Raw genomic sequence first — 26580 nt, 5'->3', positions numbered from 1 at the left:
AGAAAAGCGGTACTGGACTCAGCCGATCTCACCATGTTGTGTTTGAGGATTCTCTGAACCACAGGAGTGAACACTTCGATCACAACGCTCGACCGCGGTCGCTCCCGACAGTGCTGCAACACACGAGATCGACGGGCGTCAACAAGGAAGCGCTTTTAATTATTTGCAATATTTACGACAGAAGAAACGTGTTCAGCATCCGATGCACAAGAGCTCACCTTACAGAAGAACTCGCACAGATCAGGTGGAGGGTGGTTGTTTTCCAGAAGAGGAGCGATGGCCTGCACAAACACACATGTACACACACAAACGCACACATACAGGTGACTATTTCCATATCATATCTCTTATTTACACAGGCCCAGAGCCAGCATGCTGTCAGGTGAAGGAGCTGTGTGAAAACAGGCCACAGGTGAGCTACACAAACATTGCAATTTCCCTAAGCATCAAGCTCCCCCTGCTCTGCCCAGTTACCACCGCGTGGGTATCGACCGCCACGGTCGAAAACACACAAATAAAAAAAATCTAGCATAAAGAGAGACACGGGGACAATCTATATTCTTCAGTCTAACGAGCAAAGCAACTGAAGCTTGTTAACGATTAATAAACTTGTTAAATATCAGTTTAGTGCACAGTGACAGCAAACTTACCACGATGATGTTTTCATGATCCTGAGGACTGAGGTTTGAGTTCTGCAAAGGAAAAAATCAAAAATAAGGAAGAACTAATTATGAGTACGGAGTTAACAATACGTCTAACGATGGAAGCTCTCCACCTTAAAGGAAACGACATCATCACAGCAATGTCACGCAACACGAGTGAGTGTGCTACCTCAGCCAGCAGGGTGGAGATGATGTGCAGTGGAGCTTGGTGGATGGATTCATCCTGCAGCGGTGAGGTCAGAGCCATGTCCACCAGCGCTCTGATCTCCTTTAGCGCCACGTCCCAGCGACTCGGGTTGTTTAGGACCTTGCGATACTTGTAGATCTTTTTCTGCAGGAGAAACGATGCGATGAACAGCTGAGCACCGGCCCAAAGGCCGCAGGACTGCACATGACACATCAGGGTGCTGCGTTTGTGTCTGTTTGCACAGGTATTTGCCTTTGGAGGGCCCAGGAAAACTGCTTGTGTACAATGCTCCAACAAAGAAAAAACAGCCACATAGCTCGATGATGTAGCTGAGTGACAGCTGAGTTTAGCACAGACAACAGAGCAGCGAATGCTTTTTATCGTTTTTAATGTTCAGTTTAACTTCAGCTTTTTCTACATTTGAACTTCGCTCTTCTGCAACTTATTGACCCACTAAAGCACAAGCGACACCAACCCACAGATGGTTGTTTGTGCCACTGTTGGTGACAACAAACAGCTACTACATGTTGGCGAAGGTGCGCGAGGCTGTCCGCAGGCAAATACTTATGCAAATGGATACAAATCCAAGACCGTAAATCCACCTTTAGACAAAAGGAACCGCAAAGATATGCAAAGAAAGAAAAAAACTAAGCTCACACACAAAAAATACACAGAAAGAAAACAACTGTGGAAAGACACAGACCGCAAAGAGAGACAGAACAGCTGCAAAGAGACAAAAAGTTCCTCATAGTTGGATGGAGCCAAGAAAAAAAGGAAAAAATGTACAAAACACCTAAAAAAAAGGCAAATAAACATATGACAATGATAAGCAAAGCAGACACAAATCATTAGGAAATAATATAAAAGTGGTTTTTGTCTCGTTGGTCCTCCTTTGTCACAGTTTCCTCCGTGTTTGTGTTGGACTTTTATTTTAAAGGTGTCCCAGGAAACGTGTGTGTCACACACTAACCTGAAACATTTGTACAGTGCAGAAGTCATTGCAAGTACTAAGGCATACTTCCTTGTACAGCTTTATTTAGCTCTGTGAGCACAGCATGGATTCAGACCTGACAGGTTTAGAGGTCTGGTCCTCATAAAGGTCCATGAAGTGCTATAAAATGCTGTGTGGGGTTGGGGAAAGGTGTGCAATAATAAACATCCATTTCTGATGTTTTGAGATGATAATTCTGCAGTAAATGTCACCGTGTGTGGTAATCTTTACAAAGTGGAGGACAGGGTGAAGGCTGCAGCTTTAATGAGGCTGAAGAAATGATTGAATTCATAGTTAAAGAAAGAAAAAACAGTGACCTTACCTTCCACTGCAGGGAGTGAAACCACTGGTCCCTCAAGTAGCTGTTTGCAGCCTGCAGCAACACACACACACACACACACACACACACACACACACACACACACACACACACACACACACACACACACACACGCAAAATGTCAAATGATTTCGAGTATATCCTGAGACAAACTTTTGCTGCTGTACAAAAAGTCACAAGTTCACCTTTTAGCCAGCATTAAATGACCAGATCTACAGTTTTATTAAAGACTCCTGCGCTGTGAAGAAGAGAAACAGATTTAATGCACCCATGAAAGCAAACCTGATGGTCAGAGAGCTGCTAAACAATATCAAAAACTTGCAGTGCTGCAACTGTCAGATGCACAGTTAATAATAACAACCACTCTGTGCATCTGCCAAGAAATCTCTAAGTAATCAAAGTAATTGTAATCTTAGTAATCTAGTCTAATTTAAAGTCTTTTAACTAGAATAAAAATGTAATAACTGGACATGTCGGACTTCCTGATAAAGTTGATGGCGTCCACAGTGAGACCGTTCCACTCGTGTCTTTAGAAACAGAGCCGTGGCTTCAAATCGCAAATATTTTGCTTGGTGATATCGTCTCAGTGGAAGGACACCAAATATGGATGTTTTATTAAATAAATTAAAATACTCTCATCTCCTGCACCCCCATCGTGACACATCGCACAAACTCACATTAAACCAGCTCAACTGACAAACCTACAGTACGTACCAGGAACAACCACAACCACATACAACCGTGTGTGCGGTTGTATGTTTAGACAAACATACAACCGCACACACGACCAGAAATCAAAAAGATCACGCACAGAAACACTGCATGCAGTGCAACATGACCACAAAGAGATGCTAAACAACAGTTAAAGGAACAGTTTCTGTGCAGTGAAACAGCTAGGCTTTCAGTTTGTTGATTTTGTATTAAAAGCAGATGTTGGGGCAAGTCAAGTACTAGAGTACTTAAATATAGTAAAGTACAGTACAATTACAGCCTTTGGTGCTCATGAGTACCTGCCTGCTTCAGCTTAACCTACAATATAGCGTCAGGTTGGGGTTTCTAGTCATCAACTTGACCTTCAAATCTACCATCCATCCACTAAACACTAAATGCACGTCAGTGTTCTTTACATAGCTGAAGATTTATTCCAGGTTTGCCAGCGTTCCACGACCAGCAAAGCTTCAAAGTGGGAGCATCGGGCGGTGGTCCAAAGAAGGCCAGCAGGCACAAGCAAACACAGCTGAAGAGGCTGACATTCACTGTTGACCCCCAGCACCAATCATAGGCCGAGCTGTGTATCCAAGGTAATTGGGCTAATGGGTAACGGTACTAAATGTGCCCCCTGAGCGGCTCTGGTTAATGCTGAAATGAAATTTTCTCAGAGTTCAGCAGGTACATGGAGCAACAGGCCAAAGACAGGACCTTGTGTTGTCCCAAGCCAAAGCAGACAGACAAGCTTTAATAAGTTAAAGATCGAGGTAAATTCAGACTGCGTAAAACCGTAAAAATACTCATTTAACAATGCTACAAACAAAACAGCATTTACACAATTATCTGCAATTATTTAACCTTTTGTCACATTCCAGCTGTTCATAGAAATACTTGCTAATAATGAAACTAAATAAATGAAAATCAATGTGACGGGCGCAAACAGAGTGATGCTATTCCAGCTTTAAACATGGCCGCCTAATAAGAAGAAGGATCAATGACCTGATGATAATTTTTACCGTTCTGTTGTGTAACAACAACAGTGACCAGAGCACAGAGCAGAGAGTCTTGATCCAATTATCCACTGGACGCCACATAAGCCACCTCTAAATGTGGCTGCTGCCCACAGAGGTGTCGGCTCCCAGGTTTGTTCCACTGTAGCTGGTCTGGAGTCACCGGTGTCGCTTTGTAGTCATTTAGTGAAGTAAGCGTTGTATTGATGTACAACTGTGATCAAGTTTAAACTTAACCTTTAAATAAGGATCTGTATTAGGATAGGGCAGATCAGATTTGACAAGCTGACGCAACCAGATGTGGAAAGTGTGTTTTGACCGTGAGTTCCTGGAATGTGCAAATCAACCACAATGTTTTGATCTAGTTTCAGAAACTGTCTAGTTACAGATACGCTCCGAAGGAGACAAAGAGTTACGTTTTCATGAGACTTCAGCTGCACGGAGGACTTTGCTCTTAGTAATTTACTAATTGTGCTGAACACAAGAGGTTAAAATTATTAGAGCAACAATCAGTGCAACACTGAAAACATCCACTAACCTCTCTGGACAGCATTAACATTTGTGAGAACAGTTTTCTACATTTTCATTCTGTTGTCTTTGTTTTTAAAGTATTTATAAAGTTTGCAGCGCTTTTGCTGTTTGAAACCTATTTAAATATACACTCTGTACGTTTTTAAGACATGTCAGGTCGGTAACTTGTTGTTAAGTCTGGTTAAATGTTTAGTTAGAAATATGAAGTGTATATCTACATGCTGACAACATCAACCTTGTTTCCAAATGTTAAGTCTTTTTCTCACTTTTTGACCAACAAATCGTTCGGCCGACCTCGAAGCCCTCGGTGTGACGGATCGTTAACACGACCCTGCTCACAGCTCACACATGCTACCAAAAACATAACCTCCCTGGCGAAGGCGAAAATAGTCGTAATAATGATAATGAATTACCTGCAGCAGGACGGTGCCACCAGGGAAGCTGAGCTGCACGCAGTACTTTGGGGCATTGTCCCAAGAGAGGAGCTGCAGGTCCTCTATGGAGCTGTAGGGCAATGATGTCTCCATGTAACCGGTGGGCTGGGGAGGAGAGAGGGAAAGAGCAAGAGGATATTAGTCTGCCACTGTCTAACATTTACAGTACATATTGTATATTTAAACAAAGCAGGAGGAGAAAAAGGCATTTATTTTTTACTGGCAGTCAGCTGGAAAGACAAAAAGAAACATATCCCAGGCTAACCTGCCCTGGGTAAACACGAGGCCAAACAAAACCTCCAAATACAGCCGAGTGGTAAATGCTGTGAAAACAGTACACAGAGTAATCTTTATCAGCTGTGGTGACATTTGATTTAGTTCCAAGTAAACATTCACCGAATGCAAGAGCAAAGTGGAAAATCAATTTAGCAAAAGCCATTAATCACGCAAATACACAAACATCAGCCAGAAAGACACGACGGCGGAGCTTTAACTCAACGCGCATGCAGGAAAAGGCCCTTTGGTGCGATGGCAGAGCTCTGATCGCAGTCTCATCGCAGTGCACACGAGTAACACGCCACAACCCGTTTGCTAGTCTCAAAATGATTACAGAAACGCTGACAAATGACCACAAGTTTCCGGACTCAGGAACAGAAGAGTCTTCAGAGAAAGGGAGGCGGGGGGAGCCAAGCAGATAAAAATAACGAGGCTGAGAGAAAGCCACAAGGAAACCGAGCCTGTATATCTTCTAACCCGCAGGAGGAGCTTGAAGAGAAATGTTTAATGCCACTCTAAAATAAGACGAGTGTCGGCCAGCGCTGCAGAAACAGCAGCAAATGAATCATCAGCTGATTTCCCAGACGCCGGCGTCACTGCGTGATTTTCGACCAATTATTGTCGATGGCAAGATTAACTGTATATCCACACAAATGGCCCGAGTGGACGTCATCTGTAGTGGCTTTCTCTGCATAGCTCTGCTGGAATTATCGTCCTTATTTTGCTTTTCATTTTTCTGAGGCCATTTCCCTTCAGAAACTTTGGAAAACACAGAGTGGAGAGGCAACATTTTCTCTCAGGGCGGCAGAGCGAGTGTGAAAAGTTTCACTGGGAGCAACTTCGTCACACACACAGGACGTCCCGCTCTGAAAGCCATTTCTGTAATCTGTGAAACTGTACAGATTGAGTTTTTATGCCAGTGGTTAAACACAGATAACACATTACAACTTCCATTTTGGCTTTCTCGCGGTGACTTGATTGCAAAACACCGGGTTTGCAAAAACGTCATGAAGTTTGGCATCTAAAGAGAGAAGTGACTAAAGTGTCGTAGCTGACCTGCTTTATTTGGCGTGTTGCTGACTGAGAATGAAACTGGGAGAGAACCACAGCTGATCTGCTCCGTCAGACGTAGGTTTAATAATGCAGTAACCAGGTCTATGTATCAGTAGTAACAATGTAAATATAGTAGCACACATGTAGCTGCCCACCTGACTGAGACGGGCTAAAGTTAAGGACACCCCCTCCTTTTTTTCCTGTTTATTGTATTAATAACATAAAAGTGCAGGCGGGCAGATACAGGAAGCTTAACTCGAGCCACCTTTTCTTCTTTTAAAGCACAAATAATGCAGCAGTTAAACTATTCAACCATAACTGAGAAACGCCACATAAACAGACATCGTTGGTGGGCAGCAGAAGCATTATTCATTTCATTTCAGCGCTCACTGGAAGAGTAAATCTACACGTTTCAGTTCAGGCCTCTGCGAGCGCCACATCTGCCCCTCAGATAATGTTTCTGATGAAATCCCAGGAAAATCTGCTCTTATCTGATTACAATAACACATGCTTTGGTATCAGTGTGCTCGTAACAACTTGTGACAAAGAAGCCTTTTCCGGATGTCATCAACCTCCCTGTAGTCATCTTTAGGCTTTTTTTTGTCATCCTTTGATTTTCAGGTGAATTTGAACCATACGCCCAGGCCACTGTGAGACCTCCCATGATGCTCTGAGCGCTTTCAATCCGCCCCTCGTTCTTTTACAAAGCACTACTGCGTGCCGTCGTCTGGCTCCTCTGTTCTCTTTCCTGCTTTGGTTCCAGTACAGGATCTTCCCGCCTGTTCATTTGGGTTCTGTCTCCAGTTGAAGTCTTTAAAGCACCTAAGGACGAGCGCTGCAGTGAACAGGCACAGTCTAAATAAAACGGACTGAATGAGCTGAACATGTGTAGCTTTGTGGCGTTTGCCTTTGCAGCTGTGTTTTCACTCTTTCTGTACGTGGGGCCTCTCGCTCTCTTTTTTTAGTGTTCCAGAGACATTTGTTAACAGTGACTTTAAAAGTATACAAGGCCCATCCTTCCATGACTCCACTGCATCTTCTTCCCTGCGTGTGCTTCCACACAGATAAACAGCACGTCTGCAGCTCCAGTAAACACAAACACATCTGAGCAGCTACACGAGAGCAGCAGCAGCAGACGCCTGGCGTCCCTCTGCAGCCCGCTCGGGCAGACAGGTGGTTCTCGTCCATCTCTCTCTATAGAGCAAACAAACAGCTCCGCCAACCCCACCCTCGGTGAAGAACGTACATGCTATTCCTTTATTTACACCTCCCTCCACGACCGATGGGTGAGCTGGCTTCTCGGTGTAACCCCGCCTCCCCGCACACAGGATACCTGTTGTGCGCCTGCACCCGTGCGGGATTTTCATTACAGACGACGTCCACGGCAAATATTGATTCTGGGCAAGATGTCTCATTTCCTCGGAAGAGTAAACCTCAGCCCCTGCCTCTGTCCATCCCTCCGCCTCTCCGTCTGCATGTCTCAAAGCTGCCAAATAGTGTTTGCGGTGGTTTTTTGCATGCACATGACACACTAACAAGATGAACTGCAACATTAAGAGGAGAATATGAAGCCGGGAGCTAAAGGAGACGATAAATGCATTTCTGAATAGGCAGAGGGAGAGCAGAACGGAGACAAACAGAGGAGACTTCAATTTTCTGATAACCGGCCGAGGTTACCATAGATACTCCTTCCTGCACAAGAGCGAGCACTGATTGCCTCTCTCTACCCTTTCCTCTCCCTCTCCTCCTCTTTCTTTTTTACATCTTATTCCCAAACCTCTCCTTTTCTTTTTTTTGGCTTATTCTGTCTCTTTCTGTTGTGCTTCTCATCACGGAGAAGGGCTGGAGGAGGCTACGGCTCCTCATCTCCTCTCCGCTCTGCTGCGTTGCTATAGCAACAAGAGGATGGAGATGTATGTTATGTTTTTTTGTTTCCAGGGAGAAGCAGACAGCGAGCAGTGATGGAAGGAGAACGGAGGAAATAAGACACAAAGAAAGAGACCGTGACGCATGAACTATATTTTACAGTAAAACGTTCGGCTCATCTGTGCTGATCACCTCTGCATCACTGGCAGGATTATGGACAGATTTCCATTCAAAACCACCAAAATGTAAATCAGTAGACTTTAAACACCATTTGTAGCGATGCGCCCGTTTATTGGCTGACCATTGGTATCTGCTTTTGTCTTGTTTACAGCCATCAACAAATAAGTAAACAAGATGACATCACCGTGGCAGCGGTCGATGTTGATCTGTTGTCTCCCATCGGTTTTGGCATCCAGTTCCTTGAGTTGGCGATGTTGAATCTGTCCTCATTTAAAAAGACTCCTGATCACGAAAAACAATTTGAACGGGAACTGGAGCAAACGGGTGTTTGGGGCCGAGAACGAGCAGAAAGGAATGTTTGAAGTGTCGCTCCAAACAAGACAAAAAGACAACAGTCGAAACCTCCCCATCAGCACTGGGAAAGGAGGTGGAGGAGAAGTTAAAACCGGGAACAAAGATCGTTTTTCTCTCCAAAGATTTTTCCAGAAAGTCTTCTGTGCCGATGTATCATCGAAAACCAGAACGATCATACTTTTGCATTTCAATCCACGGCACCCGCTCGAGGTTACAAAACCAAGGCGGTGCACGACTGCGTGGCTCAAAGGAGACCAAAGTGTGGCTTGTGACGGCGGATGTGGCGTCACTTTTGCCATGTGGCACTGTTCAGGAGTGCGGCAACGTCAGGTACAAGCTCTGCTGTAACAGCTGGCTATCGGCCACATTTTTACATCCCTAAAAATGTAACACTGTGGATATGAAATGATGCTCGCTCATGTGAAGAACCACATCTCTTTCCCACATTTCGGTAGCGAGGCGTGGGTACATGCATGCGAGTACCAGGTAAGGAGGTGCTTTGCTCTCTTATATGACGACGTCATTAAATAACACATGATCTCAGTTTCTCCTCTGCAAGTATCCGTGCCAGCTCAAGTAAAGGCTCGAGTTAGCATGGAAGCGTTGGCTTTTCTGTGCATGCAACAGTATACATAAGCACAGGGTGTGGGGCGTGCCTCCTCCTTTACCTTTCAGGTGTGGTGTGACCTTGTGTCAGCATTTGTAAACCCTGACTCAGTCCTCTACAGCCCTGACAGCTCGTCGATACACTGAGTAGAGTTTGCAAAGCGCCGCATGAAGGAGGAGTTTTCTGTTTTTTTTAAACGGCGTGAATGATGAGTCAAAGCAGGAAGCGCATCAGCAGCCAGAGAGAAAGACAAAGAAAGAGAAACCGGAGGAGGGTGACAGAGGAAGTTGCGGGCGACTCAAACAGCTGACTGAACGGGTGTGAGGAGTCACCTGACAGGTGTTTCACAGGCCAATGACAAAGGCCAGAGCACTGTAGCACATTCACCCCTGGAAGAACTATGAAAGCTAATGTGAGTCGTCAGCCTGAGCAAATTAAATCCACAACTCAACAGGATATTAATACGTAACTTTATATGTAACCATTTATTTTAAAAATGGAAATTATTTGCTCTTCTCAAAGGAAAAATTCTAGATAAAAACCTCAGATGCAAATTTAACGTCGACTAACATTATTTTTCCACACATCTACTTCCTGTTTTACTCCTTTTACTTCCTCATCCAGCGATACTTCCTTCCTTCCTTTCCCCCCTTCCTTCTCATGCTTCTCCTACTTCCTTAAGCTTATTTCTCGCTTCCGTCCTTCAACTCTTTTTTCAGTTCTCCTCACCTTTTGGTATTTTCCTCCCCTTTTAGTCCACAAATCCTCATGTTTTTCATTTGACATATTTCCTATTCATGCCCCCATCCTCTCACCATTTCCCCAATTTACTTCCTTCTCTTGTGTCTTGTTTCCCAACTTGTTTCCCCTTTCCTTGTTTTCATTTCCTAAAGCCTTCCCCGTCTCTTAGTTCCTTCACAAAGCCCTCTTCCTACACTTCCTTCACTTAACATCTCATTCTTTACTTTCTCTTTGCTTTCTTTTCTTTCCAACTTCATCCATCTTTAATTTCTCCTCCCTGACTGAATACTTTTGTCCACTTCCTTTTACCTCGACCACCTTTTTCTTTTACAACTCTCCTTCAACATCCTCCACTGCTCCTTTCTCTCTGCCTTCATTTACGACACAATACATTTTTTCCAGATTTCATTCTCATCGGTTATTCATTTACTTTCTAATCCTTCTTCCTTTTCCTTCCTCTGCTTCCTCTTACTTTTTCTCTTCACTGGATTGGAACCATTTCACCTACTTTCACCACCTCCTTTTGACTCCTTTACCTTCTCCTCCCTCTCCCTCACACCTTCCTCTTTTCACTTCATGTTTCTGCTGTTCCACGTAAGTCATATCACTGAGCGTACTGACAACAGATGAGGACAAACAGAGGATATAATGACGCAGGATGTCAGATATGTCACCGTATCTAGAAACACTGAGGAAACTGAGAGAAGTCTGGTTGGAGAAACTTTATTGGCGTCTTGCAGTCAACACCATTTGGTGCACTACACACACTGACAACCGCAGCCCTCCTGCTGGAGACAGATAGCAAGAGGAAAAGCAGGCTTTGGAGGGCTGCACATTTCTTCCTGTTCCTGTCATCGTGCAAACATTACCCTTTCACATCCTGTGTTCCTGCGTGCTCTTATTTACCAATAACAGCCTTTCCCGAGCAGATGGACGTTCAGCGGCGACCCAGATTTGAGGGGCGGCTACGGTAACGGAGAGACCCCCGCTCAGCGTGACCAGCAGGTTGATCACACGCTAACATAAACATGTCACGTGTTCTGTTTAAGGGCTTAGTCACACAGCAGAACTCGTGCAAAGCTGCTCGACTCAAAGCATTAGAGTCACTTCCCTCAACGATAAGCCGCTGCACTTCTCCATTTGCGAAGGAACGAGCAAACCGCAGCTCGTAAACACACCCGCGGCGCACTGTCAACAAGCCGGCCGGCCGGGCCGCCCCAGCGTTTGGTGCGCTGCGGCTTGACACGGTTCCAAGAAACGTTTAAAGTCAAGGAGCGCTTCGGCCTCGCTACAGCAGGAAATGAGGAACCCCTCCAGCAAAGACTTAACGCGGGACGGTGCATGTGGGGGAACAGTGTGTGCACACAGCAGCACCAAACTCACGGAAGGTGTTAATATTTACACGTGTAGCTTAACGCTGCACTTGATTAATGCAACTCGCAGTGTTGCAGCAGAAAGAAGAGCAGAGCTTTGCATGTGCAGGACTGAGGACGGAGACAGAGGGACGTCCACTTCCTGCTTCCAGCATCAAGACGAATCGCATTTAACAAACATGACTGATTCAAGTCGTCATAAATCTTCATCATTTATGTTAATTGTTTTATTTATATAGCAACAAATCCTGGTATTACATTAGATATATATTTGCAGTCTTACAGGTCTTTGATATCCTCTCAGTATACAATATACAAAAATAATAAATTGCTAGTTTAAATAATTTCGAAGACCAAAAAGTCAAAGGAGGAATGTCAGTTTTCCAAAACAACTACACCGGTTTTTACTGCCACATTTGTGCCCCTGAGGCTCGGCTAAAAGCACAAAATGGGTGTAAACATTCTCCACAAACCACAAGTTTTCTTAGAAAAAGAGAGAAAAACGAGCACATTCTCTTCTTTTTCTTCAGTAATATTTAAGTTTACAAGAACAGGAACGGGTTAGTGTCACTTTAAGTTTGGAGCATATGTTTAGAAGTTTTACAAGCCGTTCATTTTAGGACGGGACAGCGACCAGAACATCATCTGTTGCCACATTTTCAAATACAAGCAGATAAAAATAGATCCTGGAAAGCTGTTTCTGATTTATTCCTCACCCTCATTCCTGCGCTAACAGTATGTGGAATGTGCTCAGCACACAAATGATATGATTAGCCTTTAATTTGAAAACTAAAGCGGTATTAGGGAGTGTGTTTAACACCAGCGAGACATCAGGATATACTGACCAAAAAGCAGCAACAACTAAACAAACAGCACAGTAATAATGGGTGTAGCGGTTCCTGGCAGCGGTTCCGTGAGCGGCTCAACTCCGGCTCCAAACGGAACGTTAACCCAAACAAAACTGTAAATCACACTCGAGAAGCTCACATGCACACGTTGCTGTGACTGTGGAGGAAGGTTGCTGTGGAAAACAGGCCTGCCGTGAGCTGTCGTTATTCCCCGCCGCAGCAGGTCGACGCTCGGTGTTGTGACACACAACAGACCTGAGCGCAGACACGCAGTTACATCAGACAGTGTGAAAAGCGTGGCTGAATATCCTTCTCCTGTTCAGGTATTTAATGGAAATACTGGAGCAGCAGAGCGAGCGATACGTCAGAATGCAGATATGATCGCAGCACGGTTCACTGACAAGTTGTTTAGCAGGTAACATGTAAGACCTGCTTAACTGCACACACAGCATCCCTGCGACAAACTGCAAACTTTCTATCATTGCACCTCGTTACCTGCTGGATGTAGCAGCTATTCCTCACACTAAAGAGTCTAAATACTTTTCATCCACTTTCTTCCGCCTACTCAAGTCATGGTCAGCTGGAGCCTATCCCAGCCGCTGTGGCGCAGGAGGCAGGGTGCACTCTTGTACAGGGCCGCTTTTCACATAATGCCATCTGTATGAATGCACAGGGCTTCACGTGGCACTGAAACTGTCCTGTAGCGACTTTGATTTCTGGCTGAATGTCAGTGCTAAAGCTCCGAAACTGCAGCAGCTTCAACCGTCACCCAGAGAGACTAATGAGTTTGTTGCTGGTTACGTTGTGGAGGAGATGCTACAGTGATCTCTGTAAAGTCAATACACTGAGGTAAATGTGCAGCAGGCTACACACCCTATGAACAAAACCAGCATGTGGATGCCGAACTCAGAGGGCTGTTTATCTTTGGCAGCGCAGAAGTGCTCTGATGACTTCTCCGTCTCTGCAGGTAAAGCAGCAGTGTAACCGAATCCCTTTTTATGGCTCTAATCTAACATGGCAAGTAATGTAATATCATTAATGACGACAACAACTTAAACACTGATCAAACACATTAGAATTCCAGCCTAACACTTATCTGGAAATATCCTAACACACAGGATTCGAAGCTTCTTTTATGACCTTTTAATGGCATCTGAAGACGTGCAGACAAACTGAGGAGTAACGTCATTTCGTATATAAATACGCAGCGATTTAACTGCCTGACAGTCTGTTCTGAACCAACACTCAAATTCACTTTAGCCTTCAAGGTTTTGTTCCCTTGGTGGTGTTTTTGTGTTTTAAGATTAGATTGCGATACTGCCCCTGACGTTGAGGCCATGGCTTCACTGCTCATTGTGGTCTGGTGATGAATGAGCTCAAGACGTCACCAGCAAGAAGGCCAGACAGTACATCAGGGGCATCGGGCACCGGTTCTGACCCCCCCAAACACTAAACCAAACTGCTGCAGTCACTTCCTGAATAAAAGCAGTGTTGAAACGCATTCGTCCCTCCACTTTTTTGTTTAAATATATGCTTTTTCAAATCAAGTTGCCATATATTGTGAAAGTGTAGCCTGTGATTTGTTTTTCTGACTCATCAGGTTTCAGGGCTGATTTTTTTCTTATATGAATAAAAATCTTTCATATCAGTGCAGATGATTCAACAACAGGAACATGCTTGGTTGAAGCTTTGTAATTAATGTATTATTAATTCAGAAATACGTACAGTACACAGCACCATCAATGCAACAAACACTACCGAGGTTTTCTTTTGCTTAGTCACTCATTTATTTCTGCTGAAGATGCTCCAAGACCACCACGTGAACTACTTGATCCTGCGTATTCTAAGCATTTGGCGTTGACAGCACAATAATGGGATTTCTTGCCTCCTGCCATTCACAAATAAAAAGGAGGTTAAATAAATCTTGAACGCTACTTTAAATGTTTTCTAAATGTGCGTCACGTTTCCACGTCTCGGTTGAAACTTTGAACAGAGGTCTGCAAATTTTGTCATTAGACGGCGAGCGTGAGGCTCTGGATGGGCAGCTTTTTGTCACTCCAGCTGTTCACGTCCACAGCGGAGCATAATGTAAAGTAATGGCAGATGAGGTCAAAAGGCACCAATGAGAGGAGGGCAGTGTGTTCATTTTAAAGGCGTCACGTGTGACTCCTGCTTCCCACACGGCACCGTAGCCCCAGTATTGTTTTCGTCAGCCTCCTCTTTGCCAGCTCGTCCTCCACATCTGCAGACGACACTCATCGCTTCTATGAGTTTGACACAAACTTGTTCATGAGGTCACGTGACCTACAACTCGACGAACAAATGACGACCAAAACTTGTTGGGTCGTCATTCTGTATGCATGCGTGCTTTTCTTACTGTTCTGGTTTCTGCAGCCAAAAACAACACAAAGAAGCAACAGCTGTTTAGAATGGAAAAACTGATTTTTTTCCTTTTCCTGGGCTTTTAACCAGACTTCTCACCAGTCATTTCATCTGATGTTGGCTCCAAATAGCTAGGGTCACTGCTGACGGTAAAATACTGCAATCTTAATGCACTCCAGAGTTTTTTTTCCCCCTCATTAAAAACACATGCTTATTTTTACATTATTCTTTTTTTTTTTTTTTATTTAGCCAGAGAACACTGTACGAGCGAGGTAAAGAGATGCAGAGAGTAAACTCAGAGGCAGTTTATTAATCAAAGAAATGACTGGCTTGTCTCTGGTTAGTCTATCAATCTGCCTATTGGTCCGTATCAATACATTTAGCCGTTTTACTGTCTTGTTTTATTAGATACAGCACAAGGAATCCAGGCTACAAAGCACAAACTCTGCATCAGCACCTTCACACGATGCACGGATACGTTGGCTGATTTATTTGCACTCGTTTCCTTTCATCTCAGTGTGGGAGTCTTTACTGCATGCTCCTGTCATTTACCGTCACATTTGAATCCACTTTTGCCTGCTGTTACTATGTTCCACACACACGTGAAGCTGGAGACGGACGAATAAAGTTAAAAAACAACACGTGCATTAAATCACACGACCGTTTAAGAGAGGATGAAGTCGATGAAAATGTCATCTGAACTTTTCTTTTTCAAATTTTGGGCAGTTCAGTCAAAAACTGCCGCAAATGAAAAGAAAAAACACTGCCGGGGTAGCAGAAACAGCTCCAACCTGCTGACTCTTTGGTGTTAGCCTCTTCAGTGTTACATTAGACCTCAGTCACGCAGGGATCTGCCCCCTGTTGGAAAAATGCACATTCCCTATCCGGTTGGGGAGTGGTTGCTAGAGGTCGCTAGCAACCAGTGTTGCCAACTTAGCGACTACATTTAGTGAGTTTTCAGACCCCCTTAGCAAAAATTTTCTAAAAAGCGACTAGCGACAAATCTGGCGACTTTTGCTGGTGTTACTGGAGACTTATAACGACTTTCTGACGTGAAAGCAAGTATCGCTCTCACACTCAACAAGCACGGGTGCTGCCGTGGGCACCTCGCCCTTACCAAAGGCAGCAGATAGTCCTCAGGCAGCAGTCCCCCCCCAGCTGCCATCAGAGTTCGCCCCTACACGTTCAAACCGCTAATGAACGGTGCATTAGCGAAGCCGCTGCTCCCGCGCTGATTGTAATGCAGGGTGGGAGCAGCAGTAAATGTACAGTTTTCTTTGTCTAAAATAAATCAACTCCATCTTGTACATCCGATTTCGACTAACGCTGTTCTGGTGAGGTTTGCTATGACCATTTTGATTGTTAATGTAGTTTGTTAACAACGCTATGGTTAAAAATAGTCTTCTTTCACTGTTACTTTTTGTGGATCAAAAGTTTTAAAACTACTTCATCATCATCATCATCATTTATTTATTTATATAGCACTTTAAAAACACACCTGGTAGACCAAAGTGCTGTACAATACTAATATGCACATAGTAATAGACATAGCAATAAAGTTAAAAAACAATAAAAAAATAAAAATAAAAATAAAAAAATAAAAAAATAAATAAAATTAAATAAAAATGTCAGTTACCCACAGAGTTAAAAGCCAGGGAATAAAAATAGGTTTTTAATAAAGACTTAACTGGCACTGATGCAGCCTGTCTAATATGGAGAGGAAGGTTATTCCAAAGCATCGGCGCGGCAACAGAGAACGCTCGGTCTCCTCTAAGTTTCAGCCGTGACTTTGGGACCGAAAGCAGCAACTGCTCAGCTGACCGAAGGGAACGAGTGGGGACGTGGGGCTTCAACAAATCAGACAAATAAACAGGTGCCAGACCATTTAGAGATTTAAAAGCCAATAAAAGGACTTTAAAACGGATCCTGAATTCAATTGGAAGCCAGTGTAAAGAGGCCAAAATCGGAGTGATGTGATCAAATTTTCTTCTACCAGTTAAAAATCGTGCCGCAGCATTTTGCACTAATTGCAAGCGTGACAAAGTGCCCTGCCCAACCCCTGTTAAAAGAGAATTACAATAATCTAAACGTGAGGTAATAAAGGCATGAATAACACTTTCCAAGTCACGCTTGGAAAGAAAGGGCTTAACCTTTGATAAACGTCTGAGGTGATAAAATGCTGATTTTACCACCCCGTTTACATGGTCATCAAAGGTGAGTGCAGAATCAATTTTAACTCCGAGATTTGTGATCGAACTCTTTAGTTGGGAAGTCAAAGCTGCAAGATCAACATCCAGAGTATGAGAAGAACGATTTGGGCCAAATAAAATTGCTTCTGTCTTCCGATCATTAAAATTTAAAAAGTTGTTTGCCATCCATGCTTTGACATCAGTAAGGCAGTCAAGCAGAGGTCCAGTTGGGAGACTATCAGAATGACTAAAAGGTAAGTAGAGCTGGCAGTCATCTGCGTATAGATGGAATGGCACTTTATGCTTTCGGAAAATCGCGCCAAGAGGCAAGAGGTACAATGAAAACAATAACGGCCCAAGAATAGATCCCTGTGGAACACCCCAAAGCAGAGGGGCCACAGAGGATGAAGCAGACCCCAACTTAACACAAAATGTCCTATTTAAAAGATAGGACTTTAACCACAAAAGTGCCGAACCAGTAATTCCCACACCGTGCTGTAAGTGGGAGATCAGCAAATCGTGATCCACAGTGTCAAATGCAGCTGTCATGTCCAACAAGACCAGCACTGCATATTTACCACGGTCTGTCGCTATCAGGATGTCATTCATAACTTTTACGAGGGCTGTCTCCGTGCTGTGGAATGGCTTAAAGCCGGACTGAAAGATTTCTGACAATTTAGAGTCATTCAAGTAGTCCATCAACTGAGTATAAACAATCCTTTCCAGAATCTTACTAAGAAAGGGAAGCTTAGAGATCGGTCTAAAATTTGATATGACTGAACTATCTAAGCCTGGTTTCTTAAGTAAAGGATGTATGACTGCATGCTTAAATTCCCTAGGTACTTGACCAGACAAAAGACTAGTATTAATAATGTTCAGAATATGTGGTCCGATGATAGGAAATACCTTTTTAAGAAAACGGGGAGGAACAACGTCATTTGGAGAGCCACACGGTTTAGCATTCAACACAAGTTTCTCTAAATCAGATAAAACAATTGGTAGAAAAGCAGAGAACAGACTTGAGCAAGAACCATGCATGGCTGGGTCAGCAATAGGTAGAGTCGGAGGTCTCAAACTAGCAACCTTGTCCACAAAATAATTAAGAAACTTATTGCACATAACCGCAGAAGAGTGCAAAAGAATATAGCCTTCCGGATTAAGTACAGAATTTATAGTGTTATATAGAACACGAGGGTTATGCGAGCTGGCAGCAATAAGTTGAGAAAAATAGGAGTGCTTGGCAGCCTTTACTGCTCTCTGATAGACTTTCCAGCTAGTCTTAAGAGCTTCCATAGAGACGCACAGCCTATCTTTTTTCCACCGTCTTTCACATCTTCTACATTCTTTTCTAGCGGCTCTGGTAAAATCAGCAAGCGCGTACGCTAAATTGGATACGATACAGAGAAGATTAGCATGGCCCCTGCGCAAGGATGACACGCAAATTCGTGAAGCGTAAAATCAGTTAGCCAAGGACTAGCCTTTGGCTTGCATTGTCTGAATATAAAAGGAGCGACAGCGTCGAGGACAGATTTACAAGCAGAATCCAAACAAGAAACTAATCCATCTGAGATGGACAACTCAGGAGGATAAGAAATAAATTGGTCAAACAATATGGAAAACCGCTCGGCAGTATCTGAGCCAAAAGCACGATAACATCGAGCAGGTACAGCACGCTTAAGAACAGGATTAAAAAGAACAATATCACATAAAATAGGCATATGGTCAGAGAACACCGCATCCTCGACAAGTACGTTTTGGACAGATAAACCATGTGATAAAACCAAGTCCAGTGTGTGACCACGTTCTTGAGTGGCACCTTTAACAGACTGAATAAAGTTAAAAGAGTTCACTAAGTCCAGAAAGTCCTTAGCCAGGGGCTTCCCCGGGCAGCAGACGTGTATATTAAAATCACCAAGTAAAAGGATCTGGTCATACCGTGATGCACAGTCAGCAAGAAACTCTGAGAACTCGGATAAAAACTTCTTGTTATATTTTGGGGGCCGATAAACAATCGCACACAACAGCGAAGACGAGTGGCCCAGTTCACACAAACAGAGTTCAAAACTGGTGTTGCGTGTTGATGGGGATAGCTGCTTAAAGTCAAGATGTGCCTTAAAAACAACAGCTAGCCCTCCTCCGCGACCAGGAACTCTCGGAACACTAAAAAAGGCACAACCAGCCGGCAGTAATTCAGAAAAGGCACTTAACTCACCGGGTGGAATCCAAGTTTCAGTCAAGCAAAGAAAATCCAGTGCATGGGAAGCGAAAAATTCCTTCAAAATGAGTGTCTTATTTGCCACCGATCGGGCGTTAATTAATCCCAACCTGAGAGGAATTGGCTCGGGAGCTTCCGAGGCAGCAACAACCAGATCCACAGGTCGGAGGTTTGTTTGGTCCACTCCACGCCAACGCAGATGTCGGAGAGGAGAGGGTTTTGCAGAACCCTTCTCGAGAGATCCCACAACAGGAACCAAGCAGGAGTCCACCGGGTCCAAAGCACGCAACGGCACCAAGAGTAGCGGGCAGGATCGACAAATTGAGCGAAGCTCATGAGGAAAACAAGAGATCCTGAGTCTCAGTTTGACAAGGCTGTAATGATAGTTGCTATTGTTGAAGCTACCCACAGGGGGCGCTCTGGAATCAATAAGATATACAGAATAGAAGAAGAAGTGATCGTGGTAGAGGGAATAATAAACAGCTAGCTGAAGCTAGCACCAGGAGCAATTCTTGATGTTTTATTCACAGAGGAATAAGAACATTACAAAGGCGACCTCCACGGTTACCTCGTCTCCTGCGTCGCTTCCGCACATCCAGTGGCAATGGTAAGGAGCGCCAGTGAGGTGGCACTCAAAAAAGAAACTCCGCCAGTGCCTATTTCGGGTCACCAATTATGCAAATTAGGCGATGAGGTCATTTAGCAACTTCTAGCGACTTTTAGGACAGCCAATAGTGATTTTCCTTATTGCTAGCAACTGATGCTGCACTGAGAACCTCCTCACAATGGTTTTGGCCACCAGCAGCACTCATGGTCTGGTTGTAAACTTGAGTAAACTACTCAAACAGCGCTACGGTGAAAAGTGTGATGGAAACGTGTTAATGAAAAACTTAGGCTGAGGAAAACTTGACTAAAATGTTGACAGCTCAGTGAGTTAACTTAAAGACAGCTGCTACACAAAGCTATGCTAGTACGGAAAGTATAACATGAACAATCCATTAGCTCTTGCTTGTTATCTTGTGACACATTTGTGCATCAGCCACTAAATCATGCAAACGATTAGACAATGCGCTGCTGTGTGACATCAGAGAAAGCTTAAAATGCAAACGGGCGGGGGGGGATGTAAATTTCAGTTGAGGTGGAAAACAAGTTTCACAGCGTTTGGCTACAGAAAAGCACTGTGTGCAACTTCCCACTGCCCGAACTGACTACAGCTTCTTCTTTTTTTTCTTCCCAGCTGCCTTAAAAACAGCCCACAGTTTTCCTGAAAGACACGACTAAAAACAATAGAGAATAACTGCTGCTTGGCTGCAGTCTACATTCTTTTTTCTCCCTCCTGACAAACTCTGTCGTTTGGTTTTCTCTGTTTTCCTTCACTTTATCCATCACTCGCTGACACACATAACAAGGCAGAATAAGGGGAACGAGTCCAATTCCAATCCATTCTAAATATTATAAATCAATATGGCAGGGAGCACCATCATTCCTGACTCCAAGTCAGATCTTTGCCTAATGGCTGCATTGTTCAAACACAGACTGGGAGGATCCGTTTTTTAAAGTATGAACACGTATGGTGGCCTGTCAGGGAGGTCTGCTCAGACCTGTTTGGGACTCTCTTGCCATTTTGTATTATCAGAACTGCAAAAACAAGATCCTTCTGCTTTTGGGAGCAAAACATGTGACCAGCTGATCTGGATGTATACTTTTATCCTCTACTCTCCTGCACAAGCTTTCTTCACCACCTTCAGAGTAAAAGCTTCAGGATTGGCAGCGGTCACGTGGTTAGCAGCGTCACCGCACAGCAAAAAGGATCTGGGCCCAAAACTGCCGGCCAGCTGGAGGCCTTGCTGTGTGGAGTTAGCATGTCCCAGTGCCTCGGTGGCTTCTCTAAAAGTACTCCAGCTTCCTGCCACAGACCAAACACGGACTTCTTAGGTTAATCGCCGATTCTAAATTGGACACAGCTGTGGATGCAAGCCAGGTGTAGAGCTTAAAGACGGTACGATATGTTGCTGCGTGAAAAGGAGTGCAAAACTTTTAAACTTTTAAGGAAAAATCCAATTAAAAGTTCAGGATTTTCAGTCCTGCAGTTCAAGACTGCGTCTGGATGTAATCAAATCTATCGCTGCAGAAGCATCTCTGAAAACAGGGGCACATTTAAAATGGTTCAAGATATCACTTTTGAGGCTAGAGCAGAGTTTCCTGTCTTTGTACAAATCATAACCAATCAGCTGCTGCTTAGACCTACTTTAGAGATGGTGGAGATAGGTGGCTTGGCGTTGAGGCCTGCTCTATGAAGTTGAATGACGCATTAAGCAACCACATCAGGAAGTCTAGCTGACTTTTCTTTCCTTTTTTTAAAGAAACTAGGGGAGTTCTAACAGCTGGGCTGAAACTAAAAGCATCAGTGATGTGACACTTTTAAAAACAATTTCTGTCCTGAAAATGAAAACTAGAATACTATGAACGCATATTTTCTCAATGTATAATCAGCAGCTAATTGCTGTTTTCTAATTAGTGAAATGTAATCATGTTTACCTTTAAACTTTTACACTGTAAAATGGATCTGAGTGCAGCAGAATAGGTCCTCTTTAGGAGTTTTGGAATTGGGCTTGCTTCACTCATGGAGGTGAATCATTTATATTGTCAGTGTAAAGCTACAGCAGGTCCTAATACTTCTTTACTGTGAGCCTGACTCTGTGTTAAGAGCTCTGTTAGCATCTCACTAACAGCTGCTGAGCTGCACACCCACAGCTCCGTGCAGTGCAGTTGTGTCGTCGAGGATCAGTTTGATCTACGTCTTCTTTAAAGATGCAGCTCTGCGCCGTTTCTTCTGTGCTCCCTCAAGTGTGAAACTTCCACGCCTCCCACTCGTCCCACACGTGACACTGCTGGACACCTCGGCGTGAAGGAGTTAGGTGTTACAACTCAAAGTTAATCCGAAGTGTAACACGTTCAGCAAGGTGACAATAACACACGGGCTCATCCACACAGTGACTGAGAATAACAGGCACGTGTTTTCATTAATGTGAAACCTGTTTGTGCGACTTCAGCCGCTCACACTTTAGGATTCGCCACACAGCAAATCACCTGAAACCACCTACAAGACTAGTTTTCTCTTAGAGAAACAGGACGTCCCTCAGGTCTGCCTCTGTCCTTTTGTTTGTTCTTCAGACACTTAAAAATGACTAAAAATGTCATTTACAACATTTTTGGTCATCTTTTGCAGTCTTTTTGAGGCTGTGGTCATTTTTCATCTTTTACGGTCCTTTTTGCTCTTTTGTCGCGTGTTCGTGCAGTCATTTTGAGCGCATTTGTGTTCATTTTCCATCTTTTGTTGTTGTTTTTTCTCGTTCCATCAAGGAAACATGGTCTCCAACGCTCCGACTCAATCAGTCCAGCACAATGCTGTGAAAAAATAAAGTTCCATGTAACCAGTTTATCTGTTCTAAAAGTGACATCATGGGTCACACCAACGCACACCAAGATAGATCAGCGATGTTGCTTCTTGCTAAATATTTCACCTATAAGGACATGCGAGATAGCGATTCTTAAATGCCAAGTTCAACCTCACCATCTAAAATGAACCCAAAATAATCAGGTTCCTTTCATCTCTCGCCTTTTGTGAGCGAGACGTGATATAGGAAGTGCTTTCCTGCACTTTGCAGCCTTCTTACATAAATGTGATGTAGGTTATGCTTCTGAGCACAGCCGTGGCAGGAAGGTCTGTCGAAGCAAGGAATGAAAAGTGAGTCACAACCCTCCCTCCTGCTACTCAGCGAGAGACAGAAAAAGCATTTAACAGATGAGTGAAAGCCTAAGTGACTGCAACTGTCTACACTTGTGTACGCATGAGAAGGATTTTAGAAAAATGGCAACCACTTTAATTTAATTCAGGTGAAACCCTCTTGGCAGCGGCGCTCAGTTTCACAGAGCTTTTTGTCCTCACAATCATCTCGGTTATTTGCAGAGCGTGGGGATGTTGTTGGAGACGCAGAGTCGACGCTCTGTGGAAGCAGCCCTGCTGGAAGAGCGCAGAGCAAATGGGTCAGCATTGTTCGTCGGCCCACATACCGGCTCCGCTTGACGCTGGGCACAAAAACTCCACTGAGGACGTGCACATTCACGCTCCCGGCCTGAATAAAACCCTGTTTGCTCAGATTTCAGCCTCTACGGGGGCAAAGAATAGGAGACGGCTCGCAGGCGCACCGCTGCTGCATGAGGATTTCTGAATAAACGCCACATGTGACATAATTCAAAGCAGCATTAACGTCACACGGTAGATTTCCTGAAACGAAGCAGGCTAACAGACATTTTGTGATAAATGACACCACTTGGTATTTGCAGTATGGTAAGAAAATATGAGTGAAGGGCTGTTTGTTGCTGAGCGATTTACAGGATAACATATGAGACATCAGCCAATAAGCTTCTAATATGTCATATTAAAACAGACGACACAGCATGCAGTCAGGAGGTTTGTCAGAGCAGGACAGAAATGTCCAAAATGAACTGACTTCTAGTTTGCAGTTTTAAAAGATTCAATCAGAAAATTATTGTTTTTTAATGCTTTTGAAAATAAAACTAAAAAGATTGCATGAAAAGGTGGAGGCTTAACTGATACCTGCAGGTTGTTTTTGCATTCTCAGCTGCAATAGTTTCACGACTAGTGTTCACAAAGCACGAGGGTCACAGACAATGACAATGACCCCTCAGTGTGGTTATTTTTAATCAGTATTCTGACGCATATCCAGACCCACCCAAGCAGAGATGCCCAGACCTCCTCCAGCTCCTCTGGGGTGGACACTGAGGTGTTCCCAAGCCAGCTGAGGGACACCTGTCCAGCGTGCCCCGGGTCTCCTCCCAGCTACAGGTGCCCACAACACCTCACCTACGAGGCCTCCAGGAGGCATCTTAGTCTGATGCCTCTGCTTGATCCCTTCGATATGATAACGATACATGGACTGAACCCATTTACGCACATTCATATAGGCACTTCTTTTCTCCATCTAGCTGCTTACTGTCTAACATTCAGACTCCAATCAATGCATCAAGGGCAACTCGGGGTTCAGTTTCTTGCCCAGGGATACTTTGCCACGTACACTAGAGCAACCAAGGAATTGGCTCACCAATCCTGCGATTAGTAGATGGCCTGCTCTACCTGCTGAGCCACAGCCAGCCCATTATGGAGCACCTGAAAGGCCGAGCTCCTCACCCCATCTCTAAGACTGAGCCCAGTACAGAGTGTACTACACATTTATAAAAACCGTTAGTTTTTCATTTTCAAATATTTTTTGATTTCAAGTGTTGTTTAAATGTCTTTGTTATCTTTAAATTAATATATACAAGATATTGGATAATATGGTAAATGGCCTGTATTTATATAGCGCTTTACTGGTCCCTAAGCACCCCAAAGCGCTTTACACATCCAGTCATCCACCCATTCACACACACATTCACACACTGGTGATGGCAGCTACGTTGTAGCCACAGCCAGCCTGGGGCGCACTGACAGAGGCACCCCAGGGTTGTTGGAACTTTACAATTTGCAAAGTCAAAAACCGAAGAAATCCCCCCCACACACCTCCCAGCTACTAAATTATAGTTTATACAATTACTTCAAACTGCAAACATTTTCTGAAGTTATCAGCAGATTTTAAAGAAACATCTGCTATGGCTTTACATCCAAAATACCAACAAAATATCAATTTAAATTAAAATAATTCAAGTGGGGCCAATATAGCAGCGCTCTATCAGTATCTGCATTTATAACAGCTGATAAATGAAAATGTAAAAAGTAAAGAAGAGATGAAAGAAACACCCTTCAGCCATGTTGTAAGTGTTGATGTTACATCTTTTGCCCACCAGGGGGCACTCTGCAACTTCCCTGTCAGGAACAGAGGGAAGTTTATGTGACAGTAAAATTATTTTTTTAACTGCATTGATCAAAATATCTTAATTACTGGTAAATATCTGCACATAACAAACGTTGGGAAAATGTGTTCGCGATTTGTGTCTTGCAAAGAAAAGAAAAGGACAACGTATCATTTCATCATCATACATCAGTACCGTTCTTACAAATCTTGTATTTGAGGCTACAATGAATAAATAATGAGATTTACAAAAAAAATATGGGATGTATTTTTGTGTAATCCCACTTTGAACCACAAGATGGCACTGGGTATTTAACCTGGCACACCGTTAAGGACATATTCATATTGGTGCCCTGGAAAGGGGCAACTCTGATGTTAACAGTAACGTGGTAACTTTGAATTAACCGCAATAATTGCTTTTGCAGAGGCTGGTTACACAAATAACTACGGAGTCGTTATCAAAAGAGCTGCACGTTATTTTTCTATTAATCAGCTAGTTTCATGATACCTCATCCTGTAAATGAAAACACTTGCATATAACCCCTGATTCCTCGCACATATCTCAGGGTGTCACGGACTTGCTGTGTTACGCCTATGAGATAATGCAAAAAGGCGACCAACAATCAGTGTAAGGCAAAAGTTGAGCCGTGACGTATATATATATATCCATTTTCCCTGAAAGCTCTACGATTTCTCGAATGTGATATTTTGCATGAATTCAGAAAGTCATCAACTATATCGGAAAGTCTTTTCTGAAATAATAACAGCTGCCAAGGTGTTGCACACTGCAGCAAGCAGTTCTGCAAACTCCTCCAGCGTGGGTGTGATAGGCAGACGTCCAAAGGGCCTTTAACAAGGTGTGCTGATAAAACACGCTTTGAGGAAAATGTCACGAGATGATAACAACAGAAGGGGGAAATCACAGGGTTTAATTGTTCTGCTAACAATTACAACTGATCCCTACTGACGCGGGTCCTGTTGCAGTTAATGCTGTAATTACAGAGTGTGTGATTCCTCCAGGCTCTTCAGCTCCTAAAATAATGGCCATGTTGTTTCTTTTGAAAGGGGGAAGCTGCTGGATTTCCTCCTTTATGTCTACTGGTTAAACAATCCCATTAGATCCCATCCAGGTCTGTTTTCATTGGCTCAATCAGCTGATTACCAGGACCTATAGGCCTGCACATCCGCAGAGGAAAGAGCCTCCATGTGATCACATGACCAAAGAGACGTCACCCCGTCAGAGCATCCTCTTTCTCTTGGCCTCCCTCTGACAGGCAGGAAGCAGCAGCGCTTTGTTTGGTCAGGTTGCTGGAGTAGACCTTCAGCTGGTTTCATGTTACACACCTAAAGCCTAAACCCCCCTCCCCCACAGATGGCTTTTATTCCAACACATTAAAGGAAGAAGATCTTAGCTGTTAATATTTAAAACCCAAACGCAACAACCCCTCCCGGAGTCAAAGGACGAGCTCAAAGCGAGAGAGAGGCACCTGGGAAGCCGGCAGGGTCCCGGGAAGGTGAGGAGAAGTGATGGAGGCGTGGCGGGGAGGGGTTCCAGATTAGGAGCAGGAGGGAAAGCAGTGACAGGCTGCCTTCTTCCAACTGCGTCAACAGCAGACTGTGCGTAATCTGGGTGCGCGTTCAGACACGAAAAGGCAAACAGCAAAACTGGAATGTGAAACGCAGCATATTATGAGGAAAGTGTGTGTGTGTGTGTGTGTGTGTGTGTGTGTGTGTGTGTGTGTGTGTGTGTGTGTGTGTGTGAG

General features: G+C 43.9%; 1 protein-coding gene and 1 non-coding gene across 7 annotated transcripts in view; one reads left to right on the top strand and one right to left on the bottom strand.

Moving 5' to 3' along the window:
* cmip (c-Maf inducing protein) overlaps positions 1-26580 on the bottom strand; it is a 49756-nt gene that overhangs the window by 15654 nt on the left and 7522 nt on the right. For 3 of the 6 annotated variants that reach the window (XM_086302094.1, XM_086302090.1, XM_086302091.1), the window contains 6 exons: positions 4843-4968; positions 2163-2213; positions 832-993; positions 651-692; positions 219-281; positions 33-113 (listed from right to left, as the gene is read on the bottom strand). In XM_086302094.1, the coding sequence (XP_086158220.1) occupies positions 33-113; positions 219-281; positions 651-692; positions 832-993; positions 2163-2213; positions 4843-4968 (525 nt within the window). Of the gene's footprint in view, positions 1-32; positions 114-218; positions 282-650; positions 693-831; positions 994-2162; positions 2214-4842; positions 4969-5128; positions 5853-19515; positions 19884-26304; positions 26521-26580 lie in introns of those variants that run through there. The other 3 variants (XM_086302095.1, XM_086302093.1, XM_086302092.1) reach the window with 3 other exon arrangements.
* LOC147326739 (U6 spliceosomal RNA) lies at positions 18087-18197 on the top strand. Its single transcript, XR_015130645.1, has one exon. It is a non-coding gene; the product is annotated as a U6 spliceosomal RNA (small nuclear RNA).

This window comes from Aulonocara sp. 'chitande type north' Nkhata Bay, linkage group LG7, assembly GCF_057382095.1.
Source record: "Aulonocara sp. 'chitande type north' Nkhata Bay isolate Kocher_YH1m ecotype deep benthic linkage group LG7, A_spYH_male_GT1.1, whole genome shotgun sequence".
Taxonomy (NCBI): domain Eukaryota; kingdom Metazoa; phylum Chordata; class Actinopteri; order Cichliformes; family Cichlidae; genus Aulonocara; species Aulonocara sp. 'chitande type north' Nkhata Bay.
This window is presented reverse-complemented; position numbering and strand designations above follow the sequence as displayed.